General features: G+C 42.8%; 1 protein-coding gene across 1 annotated transcript in view; it reads right to left on the minus strand.

Annotated features, from left to right (window-relative positions):
* AK5 (adenylate kinase 5) overlaps nt 1-25,175 on the minus strand; it is a 129,226-nt gene that overhangs the window by 82,378 nt on the left and 21,673 nt on the right. The window contains exon 6 of the mRNA XM_048496872.1: nt 13,503-13,694. Within this exon, the coding sequence (XP_048352829.1) occupies nt 13,503-13,694 (192 nt within the window). The remainder of the gene's footprint in view (nt 1-13,502; nt 13,695-25,175) is intronic.

The following is a 25,175-nucleotide window of genomic DNA, read 5'->3' on the forward strand; positions in this document are numbered from 1 at the left end:
CAAGATCCAATGTGTATTTTTTTGCTATAGCAGACTAACATAGCTACAGTTTTGGAACAGTAGGAGGGAAGTGGCACAATTCAAAAGGGCAAGGAGATGAAGTAGAAATGACAGAACGAAAAAATGCTAAAAATGCAAAGAACTAACTGATTTTCTATGGCATCATGGCAAGAATGTTACATAACTGTTCTCTATTGGAAATTCTTTTGTGACAGCTGACAGATAATACATTTGGTTGATGCTAATTAGCAGACAACTACAAAAGTCTTCCTTTCCTGTTACTCAATTTTTACATATATAGAGTAAAAGAAAAGAAATGAATTGATGAATTTCCAGCTCTTGCTCTGTTCCTCTGAACTTCATTGCATCACCTCACATAAGAAGGTAAAAGAATAGATGAGATACAGAGGTACCTTGTGAAATATGAGAATATACCTGGTTTTGACCTTTAAAAGCCATCTGTGAATTAGCCTTTCTTACATCTAATTTTACTATGGTATTTCACAGATTGATTGGTTTCAACTTCATTTGATCATCTACTAAAAAGAAGAATGAGTGTACAGATGCAATAAGGATCCAAGAAGAATGCATGTGGAGATTCAATAATTAACATTTACAATTTAACTTTGGGAAAATTAATGATAGCTCATGATTCTACAGTTCTGTTGCTTGCATAGACCTCAGTGTATTCAATAGCTTTGGATTCAACAGCAGCAAAACAAGGAATCCTGTAAAACATACTTTTTTGTGTTGTCAAGTCAAAGCTGACTTGTGGTAACCCTGTGGGGTTTTTAAGATAAGATATATTTGGAGGTAGTTTGCTATTGCTTGCCTCCACAAACTTAGTGTTCCTTGGAGGTAATCCATCCAAATACTAATCAGGGCCAATCCTGCCGAGCTTCTGAGATCTGACAATAGCAGACTAACCTGGGACTATCCAAGACAGGGCAGACAGACATTGATTCCATGCTTATCTGTGACTAATTCTGAACTGTGGGTGTCCAGAGTCAGGTAGCTAGCTATGGTAAGAGAAGAAAGACATGGTCAGTAGATGCAGTCCTAGGTCAAACACAGATAATGCTGAGTCCAAAGCATTAAAGCAGGAGAGGACAAATCCAAAAGGCATGGTCAGATCAATTCCAGAACAGTTAGGTTCACCAGAATCTGAAGTACAGTGTGGTGTGGATACAAAGGCAGATATACCAAGGATAGTAATGAATTGCTCTCATGCTAGCTTTACTTCACTGGCTGCTCAAATAGGAAACTATCTTGCTGGGGCAGATAAGCCAGCTGTATTTAATTAGATTGTTCCAGCATTCCAAGCCAGGTATAATTCATCATCCCTGCATTGTCTCAGCTCTGCTGTTAGGAACTGATCAATGCTGAACTAGCAATATGGTACTTTTCAGTATCTCCTGGAGTTCCCTTCATAAGTGTCTCTTCATTTGTTCCAAGGGCTCCAGTGACTGTAAAGATGAGGCTGACAGTTGTTGAGTTTCAGACATAGTTTAAGTTCCTGAGCTGGGGTACTGGGGGCATTTTACAACAGTTTCTGCCTTCAACCACTCCTCCATTATCAGCCTGAAAATGGGACTGAATTCCTCTCTTTCCTCTTTGATTGAGGAGATACCAGTTAGTTGACCCACAACAGTGGGAAATTTGGGTTGGAAATTTACACAACAGACCACAATCAATCTGGTTCTTGGAGGCAAATGATACCAGATAGCTATTCTAGTGCCAGTGTGTGAAATAGAACTCTGAGATTTGCTACTTTCCCCCACATCTGCAATAACAGTTGATGAAGGAGGCTACCAGGTTCTCTCCTTGCAATTATAGGCTTTAGACTACTCTCTGTTTGTTTATTGTGTGTTGCCCAAGATTCTTAGCTACCATTTGGGCTTAAATGCCTAACATCTTCCTTAAACAATGTGGAAAAATTGTTTCCCTGGTGTAATACAGAACTTCCAGACTATACCTAAAGTGTTTAATCTCTATGCCTGAAGAAGCATTATGGCCTTCTGGCTTCGCAGTCTTTTGACTAAGATAAAGTATAGCATTGTGGCTCAAACCAGATGTTTACATCGAACATGGGTGAGGACATGGGTGCCCATTCCAACTTGCTATTCCTAAGAAAAACAGGGTATCATCCTCTGAACAGCACTATATTGCATTGTTTAGCTCCTGTGAGCTGAGATCCCAGGGGGATGGAATTTCTAAACCCCACTAGCAACATGTAGATACAATGGTGGATTACTGCAGGACTGGGAAATGGGCAAGTCCCATTCTGTGAACTCTACTCTATTTGTGGTTCTCAGTGGATACAAACAATTTTTTAAAGAAAAAAATAAATTCGTTTTTACATTTTAAAGTTGCACTTTAAATAGTTTAGTAGTCAGTGTTTTTGTGAAAAAAAATACTAGACAACTGAATTAGAAACAGCTGATTTAGCTGCACCAGTGGTTTCCTGTAGGAGGCATCTTCCTTGCAAATAAATTGGTCAATTTCCAGCAGTTCCTCTTCTGCTGTTTGCAAATGTAATCTGAAACTTTTTATACATGAAAGCAATCCTATGCAGGTGTCATCAGAATTCATTCCCATGTTATTCAAGTGGGGCTTATTCCTAGGATTGTAGTCAAAGTTTAGCACAGCAACAAGGACAAGGAAAGAGGAGTGTGTCTTTCCTTGCCCTGTAAAGAATACTGACAAGGAAAACTTATTCAAATAAACTCATAACGATCGAGATGTACCCAGTGGAATTGCACTGCTAAAGATGCTGTTATAATCATCTTCCCATTTCAATAACCGTGGTAAATGAATTAAAGAAGAATTATGAATGATAGATTGAAAGACCTCAGAGTACAGTTAGGAAATCAAATTCTTCACTTTGCTGAGTAAGTCTGAAAGTCACAGCATGAAAATTAGCTTAGTACTGAAAAGGCAACTCATACTGCCTTGCAAGAAAGCATGTTACAACAGACAAATGAGATACAAAAGAAGAAATCTTGACTTCACTTAAATCAGTGGTAACCTTTTCTTTTAATAACAGTGTATTATACCAAAGAAAGTTTTTCCCCAATTGTTCCAGACTTTTGCAGCAAATTGCAGCAAATGTTCAGCTACTCTCAGATAACTATGTTGATATACATCTTCAAAACAGTTTAATAAAAACTCAGAGTTGGCATTGATCCTTATATTGAGTCCTGTAGATTGAGTCCTGTATATTGAGTTGCTCTATAAAGCAACTATATCACTTCAATGAACCACACCGTAAGAAAAAAGTCTGGTCTTGGGATATAAAAGGGAGATGAATCCTCTACCTGATGCAGTTCTTAAGAACTGGACTATGATTATAGTGGGAACCCTTAGAAATCCGTCAATTGCTTTTTTTCATGTACCATCTTTGCCGGCCATTGTACCTTGCTTGATCATATACTATAAGCAGGGCTGGATCTACTCTTTTGTGGAAGGGAGACAAAAATTTAAAAAATGATAGCTACTGTATTATATATTAATTTTCTTTATACATACATATAAAATGAACAATTCTTAAATAAATTGTGCTGACTGTAAATTATTCATGAATAATATATTTTTACATTATTTTATCCATCTATTATCTATGAATTCTTCTTATAATTCCTTTTGTTTTTGGGAGCCAAGGGAGTTCATAGCCAAACACGTATATTAGATGTTAGTAAGACAGAACTCAGTCTCGTGATGAATGCCATTCCATGGCAAGAGTGCTAGAAGGAAGAGGCACAAGTGAATAGTGGGCTCTCTTAAAATAAGTGGTCTTGCAAGCTCAAGCCACCGGTATTTCAGTAATGTGACAGATTTCACTTTGAAGGGGAAAATTTAAACTTCAGTGAAAGTGTTACAAAACGCAGCATTCAGACTCATATTAAGGAGCACGAAAGACACTATTGACTTAACCATCCTGAAAAATCTGTAGTAGCAGAACATGTCTTAAACAAAACTGAACATAACATTTTATTTGAAAACACTGACATTCTGGACAACTCGGACGATTACTATATCAGACTGCACAGAGAAGCCATTGAAATTCACAAACACCAAGACAATTTCAACAAGAAAGAAGAAACTCTGAGAATTACCTAAGATCACCTAAGATGGCGTCCGCGACGGAGCTCGTAAACAGAGCTCCGCTTTAATAGTTTTATTATCCCACCCTCCTTAGTTCTTAGCCTAAGAGAGACTGTTTATTTATTTGCCTAAGAGATTGCTCTGTCCATCTGAACGCCTGGGAGGGTAGCAGCAATAACAGCAGCAGTAATAACAACAAACCCGGAGGAGGCTGAGAAGACCGGAGATTAATTACTAGCAGCTCAGACGGAGTTCAGACGGTGTCAGATAACGAGGGCCGGAGAGGTAAAGGGCCAGAGAAACAACGAGGTGAGGGGCCAGAGAAACAACAACATAACGAAGTGCCGATATGAGTCCCATGGTGCCCGCAATTCCTCCGGCTTTTACCACCTACCGACTCCGTCTTTCAGCTGTGATTTGGAGCTTCCGGCTTCCTTTGGGCAGCCTTGGCAAGCTGCAACACTGTGGAGAGCCGTAGCCGGCGGGTGCAGCTGAGAGAGAAGCAGAGTGGTCTAAAGAGGAGACAGAATAACCTAGAACACCCTGGCTAGGATAGGACTGGGGCTGGTGGCAGAAACCCCTTCCACCCCCAAATACAATCAGCTCAGAGGTGTTCAGGAGGAAAAGGAGCTAGGGTCAGTGGCAGCGGCCCTTCTCCTTATTCCCAGATGGGAGCCTGGCTGCGACCTCGGTGGGGCAAGCTGGCAGCTTTGTGACCAAGTGCCAAGTGTCCTGCGATCCAGAGAGGAGGCGGAGAAACCTGGGACATTTCAACGGGGTTGGGGGTTGGGATCGGTGGCAGAGATCCCCATCCCTTGGTTTAACCCGGAATCCGGCTGAGCTTGCAGTGGTTGAGCCGGGAGTTCTACGGCCTGGGAAGGCAGTGAGAGAGCCAAGCAGACCGTGTTCCAGGAGACACATTTCTCTTGCTGAATATTTGGGACTAAACCTGCCAGGACTAACTATCGGCAGGAGTTTCCTAACGGCTATTACAGCCCATATACCACCGACCACTTCATTGTTTGTATTAGAGGTTCGGGAACTGGTGGCAGCAGTTCTCATCCTGTGCTGCGAATATGATCTAGCGCTCTCCTGGCTCTCACGTGGATGCTGCAGCAGCCTCCATACATGGACACTATATATATACTATCTATGGCCCACTGGTGAGAGCTTTGGGCATTTACATTCATACCATCTATAGCCCACTGGTGAGAGCTTTGGGCAATTATATCACATAGTGGAAATCCCGGACATTATGCGTTCCTTTCTATTGCTTAACCACTGCCTATAATTGCTATTGTAATTGTTATTTGTGATTGCTGTTTGTGGGGGTTGTATTAGGGGGGTGGTTAATGTTAGTATATTGTAAGGTATTGGAGTGAGTTTGCTCAGCCACATATTGTAAAATAGTACTGATTTAATTTGGTTAGATTAGGAATAGGACTGAGTCCACTATAGTGGAGGAGTCTAGTAGGCTTAGATTAGGAAATGGAAGAAGATGGGGGAGGAATTGGGGCACCATGGTTGGGGCTGAGGATCCCAGTACTAATGGGACGGGGTAAGTATAGCGGTAGGCGGCGGCCATATGATAGACAGCGGACGAGAAGTAGATGTGCTCGTTTGCTTTCTGACCTCCGACCTATCCGGCTGGGTTCAGGGATACTCTGCTTAGATCTGGTGCTGATTAATGCCAGGTCCATAAACAATAAGACCGCAGTACTCGGGGATTTTCTCGGAGATCTCTAAATGGACCTGGCTTGTGTCACTGAAACCTGGAGTGATGCGTGAGGGTGAGACCGTGGCCTCCACCTGGGTCGGGGTGGTGGTGTAGCAATGTTCATCCGCAATTCCATTCCCTTCAGGGCAGTCCCCGTCCCGGAGATCACCGGCATGGAGTGTGTCGGCCTGGAGTGGTTGGCCATGGAGAGGTTGGCGGTCCTTCGTTAAGCGCACCGGGGGACGGCCTTCTCGCGGCTGCTAGAGGTGGTACCGACTGGGCGTTGAGGTTTCCCAGGCTTATTGTCCTGGGTGACTTCAATGTCGACACCGCCTCGCTCATATGGCGTGCTGCGGACCTAGTGTCATCCATGGCGACTCTAGGCCTCTCCTTAATAAATTCTGGCCCCACCCATGAGGCCGGGCACACGCTGGATTTGGTCTTTGGGTCGGGGGTTAATCTGGTCGTATCCTCTATTGATAGAGTGCCATGGTCCGACCACTATGCCCTGAAGCTGCGGCTCGACATGCTGCGCCGCCCCTCTCTAGGCGACGGGCCGCTTTATACCCGCCCACAGAGACTTATGGATCCAATTGGTTTCCTGAATGCTCTGCGGGACCCTGAACCCGCCGGCACACTCGATGAGCAAGTGGAGGATTGGAATTCCCGCCTCTCTGATGCCATCGAGACTGTTGCTTGGCGTCCTCTGCTTGTCACGGCACTCTCCATGGTATACAGAGGAGCTGCGCCAGATGAAACGGGTGCTCAGACGTCTAGAGCCGAGTGTGGAGGAGTTTCGTGAGCCGAAGCTGCTGAAACATCCTATAGGGCGTTTATGAAAGCCTATGAGATGGCGGCGAAGGAGGCGAAGAGGGTTTTCTTCTCTTCCTCTCTCGCATCTGCTAGCTCCTGCGCCCGGCTCAATTGTTTCGGATAATTAGATCTTTGACCTCTTTATCAGAGGGTTCTACAAATCGCATTGAATTGGCTATTAGCTGTGAGGCATTTATGAGCGCAGACAAAGTCGCGTCGCCGTTCCTGCCACCTTAACTACAATTAGTGAACTGGAGGCTCCCTTGCCGTCTTCTCGCCCCTGTTTGGCTCGGTTTTCCCTGCTCTCGAAGCTGCTGTTGACAGGATCTTGGCTGCTGTTAGACCTACTACCTGTCCTCTGGATCCGTGCCCTTCCTGGCTAATTAAAACTTGCCGGGAGGAGTTACGACCCCACCTGTTGAAAATCATCAATGACTCTCTTGAGCAAGGGGTGTTTCCAGATGGGTTGAAGGAGGCGGTGGTGCGCCCACTCTTGAAAAGGCCACCTTTAGATCCTGGATCCTGGCCAATTACCACCACCACCACCCTTTTCGAATTTGTCGTTTCTGGGGAAGGTAATTGAGCGAGTGGTGTTGGAGCAGACTCAGGGCTTCCTGGAGGATACTGCAGCTCTCGATCCCTTCCAGTCCGGCTTCTGTCCTGGGCATGGGGCAGAGACGGTTCTCGTCGCTGTCCCGTATGCAACTTGACCGAAGCGGATCGGCGCTGCTGGTGTTGTTAGATCTCGAAGCGTTTGATGTGGTGCGACCACGACCTTTTGGCCCACCACCAGGCCGCCTCCGGGGTCGAGGGCACTGTCCTTCAATGGATTGTCTCGTTCCTCGAGTCAGCAAGATGTGGTGTGGGGACAAAGCTTCCCAGAGGTGCCCTCTTCATTGCGGTGTCCCTCAGGGGGCATTGTTGTCCCCACTGTTATTTAACATCTATATGCGACCCCTTGCTCAGTTGGTACGGAGCTTTGGGCTGGTCTGCCATCAGTATGCTGATGACACTCAGCTCATTCTGTCGATGGAGGCGGGAGCTGTCACCGCCCCTGCAGCTCTACAGCATTGTTTGGAGGCGGTCGCTGGTTGGTTACAACAGAGCAGGTTAAAACTTAATCCATCGAAGACGGAGATCCTCTGGCTTGGCAATTGCCCGGTGTGGGAGGGGGTCACATTGGCGCCGACCTCCTCCGTTCGCAGCCTGGGGGTCCACCTGGATTCGTCTCTTTCAATGGAGACCCAGGTGGCCCATACAACCCGGGTTGCGTTTTTCCATCTTCGACAGGCCCGACGGCTGGCTCCCTTCCTCTCCAACGCTGACCTAGCCACTGTGATCCATGCAACGGTCACCTCCAGGCTAGACTATTGCGCGGGCCTTCCCTTGCGTCTGATTCGGAAGCTAAAACTGGTCCAAAATGCAGCTGCACGTCTGCTCACAGGCAGTGCCATCTGGGATCATATCCAGCCTGTGTTGCACCAGCTGCATTTTGGACCAGTTTTAGCTTCCGAATCATCTTCAAGGTGTTGGTGTTGACCTTTAAGGCCTTACGCGGCCTGGGACCCTCGTACCTTCGGGACCGCATTACCCCATATGTCCCGAGTCGACCTCTGCGCTCAGCAGAGGCCAATTTACTGGAGATCCCTGGCCCCTCAATGATGCGGCTGGCCTCCACTCGGGCCAGGGCCTTTACGGCTCTGGCGCCAGCCGGGCGGAACACTCTACCACCAGCTGTTTGGGCCCTTCAGGACGGCGGAGAGTTCCGTAGGGCCTGCAAGACCGAATTGTTCCACCGGGCCTTCGGAGAGACCAGCCGCTGAGGGTGCCCTGCTTTCATCCTCCCCCTGCTGTATAGGGTCCCTAACATCATCGGGACCCATCACTCTTCTTGGGAGGGTTGCATATGGGTTCGTGGGATACTGTTTTAGAATGAAAATTTTAAACTTTTATATATTTATGTTTATATATGCTTTTATATTGTTCACCGCCCTGAGCCCTTTTGGGATAGGGCGGTATACGAAATCAAATAATAAATAAATAAATAAATAAATAAATAAATAAATTAACAAAGCTTGGCTACCAGTACGTCAAAACACCAGAATCAAAGGCCAAGGATGTGCTAAGTTCATGGACAATGAACTCCGCCCAGACACAGGATTTGCATTCATCAATACTGCTGCTGCTGCAGGGAATGCAAATGTGAAGCATCCCCTGGACTGAAAAACCCCACCTGCAATACTATACTATCAACCACACCTTTGCATAGCAAGTTCCACCCAAAGTTCCACCCGGGGACATGACAGTTTTATACCCCACTAAAACATTCCCTTCTCATTGGACACAGTGTGTAACAGACTTCCCTCTGTGATACATCTCTGAAGATGCCAGCCACAGATGCAGGCAATATGTTAGGAACAAGATCCACCAGACCACGGCCACACAACCTGGAAAACCTACCACAACCATGCTACATGACTAGTTAAAGAATTTGAGTCTACCTGAATGTGAACAATTTTGGCTCTGCTTCTTCTGATACTGGTCACTGATGCCTGTAGAACAGAATTAAAATACCAATCCACATAATATGCTGGTAATGAGTAGTAAGTGACATCTAGTCTTGACTCTTTAATTATTGACAGCTGTAATGTAGTCGGCAACCAGTGGCAGACCAGAGGGCAGGGACATCGGCAGTGAACTTTGGCAATGGTGTGATGTGACTTCCAAGAAAACCTAGAAGTGGTGCAGCAATGGTAAAACCAAAATGTTTCTGGAAATTCCTAGAGAGGCATGGCATCACTATTATGTTATCTGTGGAAGTGCTGTCATGCTGACATTGATGGTGCGCTGCTAACATTTTTTTTTCACCTGTTGGTTGTTGGAGCACCAGTGGGCAACACTCTCTGGGGGCATGAACTGTCCTGTCCCCACTTAGCATATGAAACTCTAATGTTAGATGATACTTAAAGCATATCATTTGGGATGGCTTTAAAAGATAGTATTCCAAGCAATAATGGAAGATGTGTAAACCAATTAGTATCAGAACAGTAAAGTCTTTTGAAAAAGTGTAATATTATATATTCTGTTTTGGTAATATCTAAGCCAACAGATCACATTTTGTTGTGTAATCTCTTCAGTAGTTGATATGATGCTAGCTTATTTTTGAAATAATGTGTCACCGAGTTATGCTTACCTGCTTGCTCTGCAGTTTTTATCATTTGTTATGCAATAAGTAGAGATTTACATTTAATATGATTTTACACCTGAGACCGACATTATTTTTTCCTCCTTTTAGAATGACAGATTTTTAATTTCTCACAAAAATACATTAACTAAAGAAATCCTTATGGTGCAATGTTCTATTTAATTTTTATAGAGCAGTTGCCGAATATGAACTAGTATCTGTTCAATAGTTACAGATTCTTACTTTCTCTTAATGAAAACTACTGGCTGCCTTTTCTAATACTGTAATTGTTAAAGGTTAAGTACTGTATTTGGCAAGTACACTTTGAAGTTTCATTAGTAAATAAGTTATATTATCCTTTCCAAGTACACTGCCAAATCATGATCTGTGCTAATGAGCAAAATGAACCAATTTAATCTAATATCTTCTGCCATTCAGACAATATTCTACAAACACTATAAATTAGGTATCTGAAGCGAGAAACTTATTAGTAATGAAAACCTGACCTGAAAAAAACCTGAAAAATATTGGAAAAGTTTCTTAATTCAATCAAAAGTATTTCCAAAGTTTGGCAGCAAGTGCAAGTCTCTCAATCAGATAGCTATTCTGAATGGTTTTATTACCCAAGCAGTGGTAGAGAAACTCTTCACTTGTATGAGCTGGCAGGAAGGCAGGAGCTATAGAGCCAGGGGTAAATGTGACAGAGACTTGAGTTTCCCTCTCCCCTAGAAACAGGCAACTCACCTGCTGTGAGACAGATAGGAAATATTTTTAGAGTTATATTTATAGAGATTTATAGAGAACAGAAGCTAAGGCCTTACAGGCACACATACCACAACTGTAAAACAGACAGATCCCAAACCAGAAGAGATACAAGAGATCAGCTATGAGGAAGAATCAAATATCTACATGTGACAGAACTTCTGATTTAGAAGATGTTATCTCTAGGTGTCTGTATTTCATATAAAAGTATTACGTAAGTAAGCAATCCTCCCTTTCTTTCAGCAACTATTATTTACAGTAGGAGTAGAAGACAGAAGAGGGAACTAAATCTTGCCCCATCCCCGTATTTTACTCTGGTGCTTGAAAAATATTTTCTCCAATAAGCCCTCCATAGGGGAGTGCACATGAGCTGGGTGAAAAATGCTGAAAGAAAAGGAGGATTAAGGTCCCTTTGCCCAGGTACCCAGTTCTTGTGAACAGCCAAATCACAACCCCTTTGTTCAAGACTCCTGGGAAAGGAAGGGAAGACTGACTCATGCCAATTTGTGCCTACCTGAGAAATCTCTACAAGAGACTTTTTTATGTGTAAGCTGAGGATGGTTTCTCCTACCTGCCTGAAAGCTGTGGAGAAAATTCCTTGGGTAAGAATTGCTATCCCTAGAATTTAGGCATGTGCACTTTATTTTTGCATTATTTTAGATCTGGATTGCCAGTAAGACACCTGCTTCCCAATTTTCAAGAGTGCCCTTTCTGATTTGAGCCCCCCTCCCGCTAAATTATTCTGGAACTGGAACAGCTGTCTGGCAGTGCCTCGTTCTTTTAAATTTTAAATGGTTATTAATTTCTATGGGAGTAGATCTCACCTTAGGTCTGCTTTCATAGCAACTAATAACCCATCACAATTTAAAATGACAGGAGTCTCTAAACAGTTGTTTGCTAGTCAGGCTTCTTCTTTCCTCCATTCCTGCCCTGAAACTCTCCTGAAATTATGGGGAATTAATTACCATTACTCCTGGAATGTCAAGGTCGATTCTGCACTTGCGTTATCGACCTAAGTTCGAGCTGCATTCGACCGCACAACCACTGGGATCGACATGGTTTTGTTCCAGCTTCGCCTCATGTAACGGTCAAATTTCTGACTCCAGTTGGGAACTACTACTTTTTCAGGGAACCACGCTCGAACTTAGCTCGATTACAGTAAAGTGCGGAATCTCTGGTGCCAGGAATCCCCCATTCAGCCAATTACAGCTGAGTGTTTCGGGCTTGCGTACAGCTGGAGAACCGCCACAGTGAAAATCGCACCTAATTTCCCCCCCCTCTTTTTTCTTGCGTTCGAAGCGATGGCTGGTCGCACAAATGGTGCACAATTTCCGCGTACCAATGTAAGCGGCCAATCAAAAAATGCCACCTTCGTCCCTCCATTCCTGTGGCAGTTTTTTAATAATGTGTGTGGGGATAGACGGAACATGGCCATAGAACAGTAGCCAATCAGAATAGAGCGGTGAAGAGGCACAGGATGATTCCACCCTCTGAGCTGGGATCAAGCTGGTTGCAGTGGGGAACAACAATGGCTTCGACCTAGGTTAGTACCCTTCTCAGGGAACTGGGTCGAACCTATTTTACTCGTGTGCGGAATTGCCCCAAGAGTGTTCCAAGTAATTTCAGGTATCCCTGAACTGAACCAAAGCAGCAATTTTCTGTTTTATTTTTGGTTAGATCGATACCCCGACTAGAATTCTATCCCAAATGGAAGAGAGTCAACACCAGGAAATGTGTTTTCCAATGAAATGACTTTGTGCGTTCATTTCCTAAAATGACTAGATTTCATTCAATTATTAGAGAATCTGACTCAAGATTTTAAAATGACATATCACCCCACTCCAAATCCAAAAATCTCTTTCTTGCACACCTCTACCAAAACTATACAGAGTAGTTTTCCTACTGATAATACAGAGTGTGAAGGCATGATCATACAACAACAATCCACAGATGACACATCTGGAAACACGCAAGGCTACAATTTAACAGATATGCCATATGTTCATGAGAGCCATGGATCTTCCCTGCAGATGCTATACCTGGAGCTACTCTAATTTCTCAAATGTTATCAGATTTTAAAAATGCCCTTATGGAACCCAAAAGCTATCTATTAGAAACTTCTTAAAAACAATTGTACTTAAGCACGATGTACTATACTGAACCATTATTTTGTATCTCAGAATGGTGAATGGATGGCACTTCCCATTAAAGCATGGTATAGCTTTAAAATATGAGCAAGAGCTAACCAGGCAAGTTTAGTGAACATCCTGAGTGACTCAACAGGATATTTGTTAGTTTATTGCAACTAAGAATCAATGAATCACTATCCCTGAAATGAAATGAAAAGTTTCTCTGAGATTCTGAAGACATGCTTCCCCAAGGGATGTACCAGTTTTCAAACAAATAATATTGCAGCCTTCAAACAAACTTTCTTGGTCTTTGAGCAAACAACCTACACACGGCCTTGGCAAAACTGGAGATGACTAAGCTAAAGCTCAAAAATGGTGATGAATCACAGGATTGAGGGCCTATGTCTTCCAATCTCAATTACCCCATCAGCAGATAAATTCACATAATGCAGATTACAGTGTTCAACAGGCAGAGATCAAAAGCAAATAAGGAACATCCCGCAGGGAAAAGAAACAGATATACTGGGGTTTGCATCCCCTCTCCACCATGGAAGGTGGGATAACCATGGGCCAGTCACACACTTTCAGCCCAAACTATCTCACAGGATTGTTGTTACCATAAAGTGGAGGCAAAGAGAATAATGCAAGTTGCCTTTCTCCCAACGTATAAATTAAGTAAAGTAAATCATTCTTGGGGTAAAAATAAAGTGTCATCATTTTGAGTCTTTTTTTGTGGAATTCAGACACAGTTATAAATTAGTTTGCTAAGCATATAAACAGATTGGAGACTTACAGTCATGATCAGATCCTTTTCCTGGAAATATTTAACCAACGGAACAGCATTCTGCTTAAAATTCATTAGGCGTCTCTGTGTAGCTTTGAGGTTGTCATCTGGCCTTCCCTGTTGCTCAGCACGTTTCATCAGCCGTTCTTTCAGTCGCTGGTTTGAGCAAGACAAAAACACTACCAAATCTGGGGTGCAGATCTGTGGAGAAAATTACCAAATAATAAAAAAATTAAAATTAGTGCACTAATTTATAAAAGCTTTCAATATACCATTCTTACATTTCAGAAGAACTGGCCAGTTTTATACTCACTTGGCTTTTCTTATGTAAAATATGTTGTTCTTAACAATACAGGAATGTAAGGTATGTAAAACTGAGTGATAAGACAGTGCTTTTCTCCCTCTGCCCCATACTTCCATGTGTGCTGTGTTTGCCGTGTGGTGGGGGGTGGATGTCTGTCACAGCAAGATTTCTTGTACGGATGTATTTCTTCAAGCCCTGCTTTTACTTTATATTCCCCCCGCATCAAGTGAGACCACTTAACAAATTTAATTTTGCTTCATTGCCAGAGCAGGACAGATTTGGCAGTGGGCACAGCTTTGCCCTGGACCTCCCCTTCTTTCCGCCCATGGCCAATCCTGCCACTCCCTCATGCTGCTTTTCATGCCTTCCCCCTTAGATAGATTTTATATAGCCAATGGCTAGTTATCAACAATAAAAGAATGGATACAGAGAATATAAATACAGTTCAGTCACATAACAAAATCCTAAATCTTAGCATTACTAATTAATCACCATAGCATTCACAGACTGTGTTGATGTATTACACCTTTTAGCAAGGAATTACGCTTTTTATAGATTAAATAACAAAATTTCACAACTCGAAATGAGGTCTTGGGATCTCTGTCCTGCAGCAAGATTTTTAATTTTAGACTGTTCAGCTCTGTCCCCTCTTTACCTGTCAGATGTGATACTAAAGGGTTGATTAAGGTGTTTCTTTCATCTAGATACATTTCACAATACAATAACACATGGGTTAAAGATTCTACCTTCCCCGACTTCCAGTGACAGGTTCTCAGATCATCTGAGATTCTCTGAAATCTGCCTGTTAGGACAACTGAGGGAAAGGTATCAAAGCAGGTGCTAGAATAGGTCCATCTTCATTTTATAGAATTGATATTAGAAAGGTAAGGGGCTACTGAAGTACCCAACCATGACTTCAAAGGTTTGTAGAAAGAAAGAAGTGAGGCATTATCTATCTGTAAATCAATATCATAAAGACACTGTCAGATAATTGACATTACCCTATTGATGTCTGATTCCAGCAAATATTCTGGATCAAGTCCAGTTTGTTAAAGTTTAGAGACTATCAGACCACGCAGGGTAAGGTGTTGCAGCCAAAAGTTGTGTTAAGGCCCGAAGAATATCTATGCTCTTTAAGCCAATACTTTATGGCTAGCTTCCAGTATATCACTTCCACTTTTACTAGCCCTGCATCCTGTCTGAGAATTGCATTTGAGGTGCTTCTAGGGGTGTTTCCACACAGCGCATTGCCAGCTGAGCTCGACTTGTGTCCAGCCCATGTTGTCTGCACTGGCATACATGTCGATGCAAGTCCGACTCTCTTTCGACTCGCCTAAGCCGGGTTTTCTCGATCCGCGCTGTGACCTAGTACTTTTTGAAGAAGTTGTGTTGACCTCATGCTTCGTGGACTGTCTGTTGAGCCCGACTCAACTCTGCTCGGCACTCCGGCCAATTGCGTCATCCCCTTTTCTGGCAAATCAGGGCTTACTGTCTCGTACACCAATCATGGCAAGTTATCGCCCAGCCAATTATAACCGGCCATGCAGAGCATGTGTGGTGCCGGAAAATCGGGGCGCCAAAAAGCGAAATCCATAAAGGGACTATTTGGTTGTGTTGCACACGAAGCATTGTCCCGGTGACCAAATCCACGTCGCCCAAATGTATCTGCCTATTGTGACTCAGCCAATCACTAGCGCTATTGTGTCTCAGCCAATCACTAGGGAACAGCCCATAAAGTAGCACCTTTGCAACGGTGTCACGAAGTCATTCCGACATTGCGACATGCATGTAAAAGAAGGAATTTCATGTCTCCTGCCATGGAAAAGGGAACCAATCGGAGTGCAGGGGTGGATGATGTGCAGAGTTGAACCCGCCCAATAAGCACTGGCAAGGAGAGCCGAGCTCACCAGCTGCGGAAGAATGGTGAATTGAGCTTGGCATTCCATTTGACATGTCAGACATATCAACCCGCCCACTGAGCTCGGCTGAGGATGTGCGAGCTCCGCTCAAGAACAGCGAGCTCGGCTGCAGTATGGAACGGCAGCGAGTCGAACTCATGAAAAAAATTTCGCCCGGACTCGAGTCGAGCTCTACAGAATGTCCTGTGGGGAAACGCCCTAGGAGTGTTACAAAGGGCTCTCAAAAAAGTAGATTTTACTTGTTGTAAGGGGTTCAAAAGTCATATATATAGCTCAGCTGTGCTCCAAAGGTACATTGTGCCAGTGACTTAGCTATATAGAGCTTAATTGGGGCCAGTATATAGCCCCCTCCTTGAGAGCAAAAGAATCTAAGTATCGCTTGCAAACTTCTAGATGCCACTTGTACAATAGATTCTACATGGGTTGTAGGTCTCCCATTATGTTGAAAAACCAGCCCCAGGTATTTGAAACTCTTTACTTGTTCAATAGGGTGGTCTAATATCTGCCATTTTGATTTCTTAAATTCAGATGTAAAGTATAGGATTTTAGTCTTGGTATAATTAATAACCAAATGCTCTTCCTCACACTTTAGGGCAAAATCCCTTATTGCTCATTTTAACCTTATTGCTCATTTTACCCTTGACACAGATAAAATGATGGTATAATCTGCATACATAAGATTGGTAACCTATAGCCATTAGCAAGGACTGACACATGTGTAGCTTTACTCTGCATATCTTTAATGAATGTGTTGACATAAAAATCGAATAACCGGGGGGGGGGGTCAGTATACACCCTCATCTCACTCCTTTTCCAGAAGCTATGTAGTCAGCTAAGTGACCTTCATGAGTATATCTAATACAAAAGGACATATTGTTATGTATCTTGTTAAGAAGGTAAAGAAGGCGATTATTGTCATTGATCTCAGCTAGCTTAGCCCACAGTCTATCACATGAAATATTATCAAACACTGCTTTCAAGTTGATAAATGCTGCGAAAAGGGAACCCTTTTTGATTCACTTATATTTTTCAATTAAATAAACCAGAGCTAAACAATGATCGATAATTGAACATCCTTTAAGAAATCCAGCTTGTTCCTGAGCAATCAATTCTTCATGCAAAAAAATAATAATGTATAGTTAGATGTTTAGTATACAGTTTACTAACCACATTAAGGAGACTAATGGGCCTGTAATTCGCTGGATCAGAGGTCAGCCCTTTTTTAAAAAATTGCACTACTATTTCTGTACCCCAGTCCAGAGGCGTTCCTCCCATTGGGCAAAGTGGGCAGTTGCCCTGGGCGCCGTCTTGTGGGGGGCGCAAAAACTGCAGGTTGTGGGATTTTTTAAATTTTCAGTTTTTCCGTTTTGGCCTGCAGAGGGTGCAGTTTTTAGGCTAGCAACACCAAAATTTCAGGGATTTTTCAGGGGACTTTCCTGATGATATTACCTAGGTTTGGTGAGGTTTGGTTCAGGGAGTCCAAAGTTATCAACTCTCAAAGGGAGTGCCCCCATCCCCCATTGTTTCCAATGGGAGCTAATAAAAGATGGGGGCTACATTTTGAGGGTCCATAACTTTGGACACCCTGAACCAAACTTCACCAAACCTGGGATGTATTATTGGGAGAGTCTCTTATTGATACCACCCAGGTTTGGTGAGGTTTGGTTCAGGGAGTCCAAAGTTATCGACTCCCAAAAGGAGTGCCCCCATCCCTCATTGTTTCCAATGGGAGCTAATAGGAAATGGGGGCTACACCTTTGAGGGTCCATAACTTTGGACCCCCTGAACCAAACTTCACTAAACCTGGGTGGTATCATCAGTAGGGTCTCACAAAGATACTCTGAAATTTTGGTGCTGCTATATTAATAATTGCACCCCTGACAGCAGGCACCCCCTGACAGCAGGCATTTCCCCAGATTTTCCTTTTAAATTCACCCCCTTCTTGCCAGTGCTTGTTTTCTTTCTTTTTTAAATTCTCTCAATGCCTAATAAAGGTTATTATTATTATTATTATTATTATTATTATTATTATTATTATTATTATTATTATTATTATTATTATTATTATTATTATTATTATTAAATCCACCCCCTTTGGCATGGATTTAAAAGGAGAATCTGAGGTCCCCAGTTTAGAGATAATCCACCCCAAAACAGCATCACTTTCAATGTTGTTTAAACTGGGGACCCCAGATTCTCCCTTTAAGATGGATTTAAAAGGAGAATCTGGGCTCCCTAATTTAAATACCATTGAAAATAATGCTGTTTGGGGGTGGATTCCAGCATCACTTGGTTAAACTAGGGAGCCCAGATTCTCCTTTTAAATCCACTTTAAAGGGAGAATCTGGGGTCCCCAGTTTAAATAACATTGAAAGTGATGCTGTTTCCCCCAATTGGGGGACTGGATACAACACCATAAAATGTTTTCATAGCATTAATAAAACATATTGAAAGCATTTTGAAAATGTTTTCAAAAATATTTCTGCTGTGTTTAGATTTGTGAGTTGGGGCATGTTCTATAATGTGATGGTGACTTTGAAATGACCTGGCAGAAAAAATCTTTGTTTGGTCACGGTGGGGGGTGGGGTGGCCACCCATGGGGGGGCATCAAACTCAGGTTTTGCCCTGGGCTCCAGTTTGCCTAGGTACGCCACTGCCCCAGTCCTTAGGTATATTGCCTGTACTATTGATATAGGTAAATAGCTCTGCTAGTACAGGAGTCCACCAATCTGCATTAGATATTATCACCTCCAGAGGTGATAAAATCACTTCCTGGCACCTTACCCCAAGTTAATTGTGATATGTTTTTTATTTCAGACGAGTTTATGAGAGGCCATGAGGGGATCGGAGAGAGAGAGAGGAGGCCATCCTAAATTATTTCTGTTGACCTTGATACATGTCAATTAAATATTGTTCCCATACTTTTTTAAAAAAATAGAACTGGCCATATGGAATTGATTAAAGTTTCTGCACGGTGTTATTAATGTCAAAAAAGCACCATCTGTTTGTTTTTTACTGCACTGATTAGGTCCAACCATTTCTTATGGGTGGCAATTCTCTTTTTATCTCTTAAGAGAGACTTATAAGATCTTTTCATCTCTAAGACTAGATTTTGCTCAGTTAAACCAGCCTGGAGATTGTTATATACCCTTAGCAGATTCTTTTTTGTTACTACAATTCATAGTCAAACCATTGCTTATTTAATCCCCTGTTTGACATACCAGCATATTTTCAGCTCTGCAGCCAAAGAAGAATGGGTTGTCAACATGATACATTAGCCCCGTGGTGGTGAACCTTTGGCACTCCAGATGTTATGGACTACGATTCCCATCAGCCCCTGCAAGCATGGCCAATTGGCCGTGCTGGAAGGGGCTGATGGGAATTGTAGTCCATAACATCTGGAGTGCCAAAGGTTTGCCACCACTGCATTAGCCCTGCTGAATGAATACTCATTTTCAGCTACAAAAAGACTCCTGATGTCATTACCTCTCCTGATTATCTTAACCCAGATACTCCCTTCTGTAACTAACATCTTCTGACCACCTCACAATACACTTGATTGTTTCTCAAACAATCCATCTGGACACTTCTCAGAGGTTGACCTAACATCCCCCAAAGGTTGTCCTGACACCCCCAGAGGTGGATCTTCACCGTATAAATATCCAACCCCAAAGGGTCATTTGCCCAGTGCCTGACATCTTTCTGTTTTTGTTGCTGTGTCCAGTGTGTTGCCCCCTGGAACCAAATGCTGGTTGTTGGCTCTGAACCCTGGATCTTCTTCAGGTTGCAATCAGGTTGTATTTCCCATATATCCCATACACCTTTCTATTCCAAATCTATTTTCCAACCTATCTATATCTTAGGAACTTGGTGTGTGCATGTTTGCTGCATTGAACCAAGTGATTGTAAACCTCTTATCCCTACAATAAAGACTGTCAAATTTACATAATATCTTTCTCTGTGGATTTTCTTCCAAGAGCTGATCTTTGTATACACTGATACTAAAGATTCCTTACCCAGCCTCTTGCAAAGTTAATAAGTAGTCTGCTCTAAGCTAATATCCCCCACTATATTGAGAGACTGTGTCTCCACTTTGGGTAACACTTTTACTTGTTCCACCCTTTCACCATTATCAGCTGTTCTTCTCTTTTTACCAGTGCCCATTTTAGTGTGATCTCTTGGACTTTTACACAGTTCTAATGATCAAATGGTATTAAATGCTGAAGGAAAGGATCCAAGCTACTGAATGGAGTATAATTGCGCTTAAAGGAGAGATTCCATAATTGGTAATTTGTCAAGAAGACTCAGAAGATCAAAAGGTAATGGAATGCAGCCATTTATTTTAGCCTCTCACTCAGCAAATTCTTTGCATTTTAATGCTTTCTCTCCTTTTCTCAGATGTCCCTGAGATCAATCAGTTCAAAGAGCAGACAGCTACAACTGAATAAAACAGATAAAAATGATCTAAGACAGCAGAAAATGTAGGAGAGAAAGATATAACCTTCACTCGATGTCGGAACTGGAAGCCCCCTCACGCCATCCTCCTTACCCCCCTTCCATGTTCCCAGCTTCTCCTGCTCCTTCAAATACCTCTGTCAACAGATGACATTATATCATAACAACATCTCACCGGGTGCACACACCAGGCACACATCTAAACCATTGTGTACCTTCCCTCACCTCTTCCCCCTCTTCTAATCTTCTGCAACAGGCCAAGGCTCTGCAGCCTGGGAGTCTGGGCTCCAGTGATACTTCTCCACTGTTGTACTTGAATTGTGGTCACTTTTACCTGAATCTGTCCCCACCCCCACATCTTGCCGAATATCCCTTACTTCTCTTCCAGACTCACATTCCTGCCTTTCACCTCTTCCTTCCATCAACCCTTCCTGGAGAGAAGATCCACCCTCCAGGGACCAGCAGGATGAGCAGCATTTTGCAGAGTGGCAAAGAAGCCCAGGGAAAAGGGGAGGCCAGTCAGAGCACCACCCCCCATAAAGGCTTCTGCAAGTGGACAAGCCTTTATTTTAAAACAAGCCTGTGTGTGTGTGTGTGTGTGTGCGCGTGCATGCGTGCGTGCGTGCGTGCGCGTGTGTGTGTGTGTATGTGTGGGGAAGCGGGAGAGAATATCAGCTCTAGTATCTAGTATGAGCTTAGTGCCTTTAAGGCTGTTGATGGGTGGAGTTTAGAGAAGTGGGAGAATGATAATCTGAAAAACTGCAACAAACTGTGATGCATGCTGTACGTAAATGGAAAAATGTGAGGTGAGCCCTCTGCAAGCCCAGTGCACAGAGAACAGCCCCAAGGGAAGAAGGAGGAGGAGGAGGAGTTTGGATTTACATGCCCTCCTTTCTCTCCTATAAGGAGACTCAATCTCTTTACAATCTCCTTTCCCTCCCCACCCCCACAACAAACACCCAGTGAGGTGGGTGGGGCTGAGAGAGCCCCGAAGAACTGTGACTAGCCCAAGGTCACCCAGCTGGCATGTGTTAAAGTGTACAAACTAATGTGGTTCACCAGATAAGCCTCCACAGCTCAAGTGGGAGAGTGGGGAATCAAACCCAGTTCTCCAGATTAGAGTACACCTGCTCTTAACCACTATACCACACTGGCTCTTCATGGGTAATCAGTCCATGGGTAAAGGGCTATCATTCATTCATTCATTCATTCATTCATTCATTCATTCATTCATTCATTCATTCAATTTATATACCGCCCTCCCCCTAGGGGCTCAGTGTGGTATATAAATTGAATGAATTAAAACATAAAAAATTATTACTTAAAATATTGGCTTTGTCATTTTTAATACAAAGTTTTGTCCCCAATCCATTGAGCTGCATCTTTCCAACCGAGGGCTTATTCACACAAAATCACTACCACCTGGGAAGAAAACCACAGGAAATTACTATTTTGTATCTTTAAGGTCCATGAACATTGACTAGGGCTTGAACTTCAGACACAGGTAAATAAGATCTTTCAGTGAATTTAGGAACATTTATCCCTGGTTGAAAGTCACTCTGGTTGGGTATTGCTTGTTCCCAATAATAAAGGGTCTTTATAACAACATGTAGTAGATGGAAATAATCCTCATTTAACTGGGTTTCTTTTATCAATATAATGGTTGTTACAATCTTAATACACAAATTTACTTGTCATGATATATGATAGAACTAATTATATTATTTGATGTGGCAGCTGAATTCTGCTCTTGAAATTAATTTGCCTGGTAATTAGACTGTCTATTATAGGGTTACAATTTCCTTTTTAACTATATAATTAAATACCCCGGGGAAAAGCTAACATTTTATTTCTGATCATTTGTATGGAAATATGTAGAGAGACTAGGCAGCCATTTCCTATAGAGAACAGCATTTCAGAGAATTTTAAGGAAGTGGAAGTGTTTAAAAGGAAGTGTTTAAAAATGGAAAGGATTCCCTATTGAATCCCTGCAAACATTACTTAGCATAACAAGAGGATATGCATTTGAGGTTGATATGAGTAATTAATTTAAGATAAACTTTTACAATGCCTTCTCTTTTCTTATCCTGTCCTGTTCACATGCCTACAATTTACATAAAGATGATTTCTTTGTACCCCTTGGTATATAAAACCAGAATTACAATTTAAATACTTAATGCATAAGCTAAAATTCAGTGACATTTTAAAGTTTAGTCCATTAACAGAAATTATTATTGCTGCACAGAGCAGGGGAAGCACCAGTGCTTCTTCCAGTTTCAAGTGGCTCTCATTTCTTAGCACAGATGTGACCCATTCACTTTCATGCATTACAAGGCAGGGAAAGCAAAAGCATAAATCACTTTCAGTTCCATTTTATCTAGTTGTTCATAATGTTTAGCATGTCTCATGCATTTTGGTTCTTGACATGAAATGCAGAAGTTGCCTTTTACAACATGTTCCATTGGCATTTCTGTGTCTAGGACCCTTGAACAAGTCATTATATCAGCTTCACTTTCACATCTGTATAATGAGAACAGCTCCTATCTACAGGATTGCTATAATGATGAACACAACAAACAGTAGCAACAGTTTTGCATTTGTTCAGAACACAAGTAGTAACAAAACCACAGGCACCCATAAAAACTGTTTAAGTGCAGAAAAAAATTATCTATGGTATAGATAGCTAAAACATTAACTTCCAACATTTCTGTCACTACTAATAAAAATACCAATTTTTGTTTGAAGATGCAACATTTTTTTGTATACAGCAGATGGTATAAGTATTTGGTGTGATTGTCTGTTCCTCCTGGTGGTGCTGCTGGAAACTGCCCACTACAAAGTGGTGCTGAGCTGAACATGGACTTGACGTCAGACTGTGAATCGCTACTCTGACTGCCTCATGTCTGCCACCAGTGACATCGGCACCCACCGATTGCAAGTCTTCTCTGAATTTGCCCCACAGACAGGATGTATAATGGAGGAAAAAGAACAGTTCTGGCAGGAACTACATGACTTCGTTGCCTTGTGCCCTGCAGAAGATTTGCTCATAATCTGTGGTGATCTGAATGGCCACATCGGCTGGGCCAAAGATTGATACAACTGCCATGGTGGCCTTGGTTATGGTACATGCAACGATGATGGCCACTGAATTTGCAGAAGCCAATGACCTCATAATTTGTAACACATTTTTAAAGAAGTGCACAAGCCATTTGATCGCCTACACTGGCGGTAACTATCACAGCCAGATCGACTTTATGTTGACACGACAATGTGACTTCACTTCTAATGCTACTGACATAAAAGTTATTCTATCTGACTGCTTGGCCCCACAACATAAGCTAGTAGTCATGGACATAAAGATTGTCATGCAATTTTACAATGGCCATGTAAGACAGCAACCATTAAATGGTGGAAGCTACACCACTATGCAACGGTCATAGTCAACAGCATTATCTTCCCCGAAGTAGATGCAAACTCAATCAACACCACGTGGAATACACTTTGCAACTCCATAACCACTGCTGCAAAATTGACCCTCGGCACAAGTAAACCAGGCAGTCGGCACCTCAATAAGCAGGCATGGCTCTGAACCATGAAGGTGCAGCAGAAGGTGTGAGAAAAGGAGGTGGCCTTCAAAGCTTGGTTTATCGATAAGACTGGCGACAATTGGCTGCATTACACAGCCACCAAGCGGGAAGCCAAAAGAGCAGTGGCCACAGTCCAGGCTAAATATCACCAAAAACTCTATGAACAACTGGATAAGTGGGAAGGTGAAAAGAACACCTATCAATTAGCAAAAGCACAAATGAGAGTGGCACGTGATATTGAACACTATATGTGCGTAAAAGATAAGAGTGGTCAGCGACTGCAGGATCAGAAGAAAATCCTGAGTCGATGGTGCAAACACTTTGATGAGATCTCAATCATCCAATTCCCACATCTGCCAATTCTGGAAGGTCTGCCATGCTTTCGCCCAGTCCCTCACATTGTAACTGAGGAGGTGACTACAACCATCAGAACTATGAAAAACCAGAAGGCCCCTAGCCCAGATGACCTGCCAGCAGACATTTGGAAGCTCAAGAATAACACTGAAGTGTTAACTTGGGGAGTGGTGGAGGGGCCATGCTGACATGTTGCTCCCTCTGCCAGCACAAGGGGCATCCCCAGCACCATGGAAGTAAAACCTGGAAGTCAGGGCTATCAAAGAAGGGGTTTTCCCAAGGGTGGAGTCAATATGGGGGGTGGGGCATTCCTAGGGGTGGAGTCAACATTACTTGGCTTCTACCAGCATTTCGGCCCAGGAACATTCCAGTCCAGGAACACCGACATGCAGACTTACAGCGCACCAAAGTGTGCCGAAAGCTGTTGCCTATGGGGCAGTTTGGGTGGTGGGAGGGTTTTTGTTTCCCTCCCTTCTGTACTGCCCAAAGCCTGTTTCGAGGTGGTGTGGTGCAGTCTTTGCCATGCCACCTCTGGGCACTGAAGCATGCCTCCCATAACTGGATTGCACAGTAAATGATTCAGTTATAAAATTATATCTAAGCAAGGCTGTCCCCCAATTTTTGTATGTTGAAGATGTGTGGAGTTGGAATGACCATTTGGTCTCTAATTTGGAGTCTATCTAAAATTTCTTTCTTAAAAAAAATAGCTTTGCTCAAGAGGACTCCTTGTGGCCTTAATGCAGGCTGAACTTGGACTGCCATCAATTAAGGCCCATCTTTATGTAGTTATGTAGTTTTAACTTTATGTAGTTAAAATTCTGGAGAAAACAAAGTAACATCTCCACTAACTCGTTTAGTAAACAATATTCAAAAATGGTGTTGAGCAATGATATGACCTGGACAGCTTATTACAATGGCATTCTCCATCACTGCTCTATACCAGATAACTTGGTTGCTCCTATACATCGCTTCAGCATGTATGACTGGATGTTTAAATGTGATTCTTCAATAGAAAGGCAAGCAATAGATAGGCAAGTAAAATTTCTTGCAAAGTTACTTATGG

The sequence above is a fragment of the Sphaerodactylus townsendi genome, linkage group LG05 (genome assembly GCF_021028975.2).
Source record: "Sphaerodactylus townsendi isolate TG3544 linkage group LG05, MPM_Stown_v2.3, whole genome shotgun sequence".
Taxonomy (NCBI): domain Eukaryota; kingdom Metazoa; phylum Chordata; class Lepidosauria; order Squamata; family Sphaerodactylidae; genus Sphaerodactylus; species Sphaerodactylus townsendi.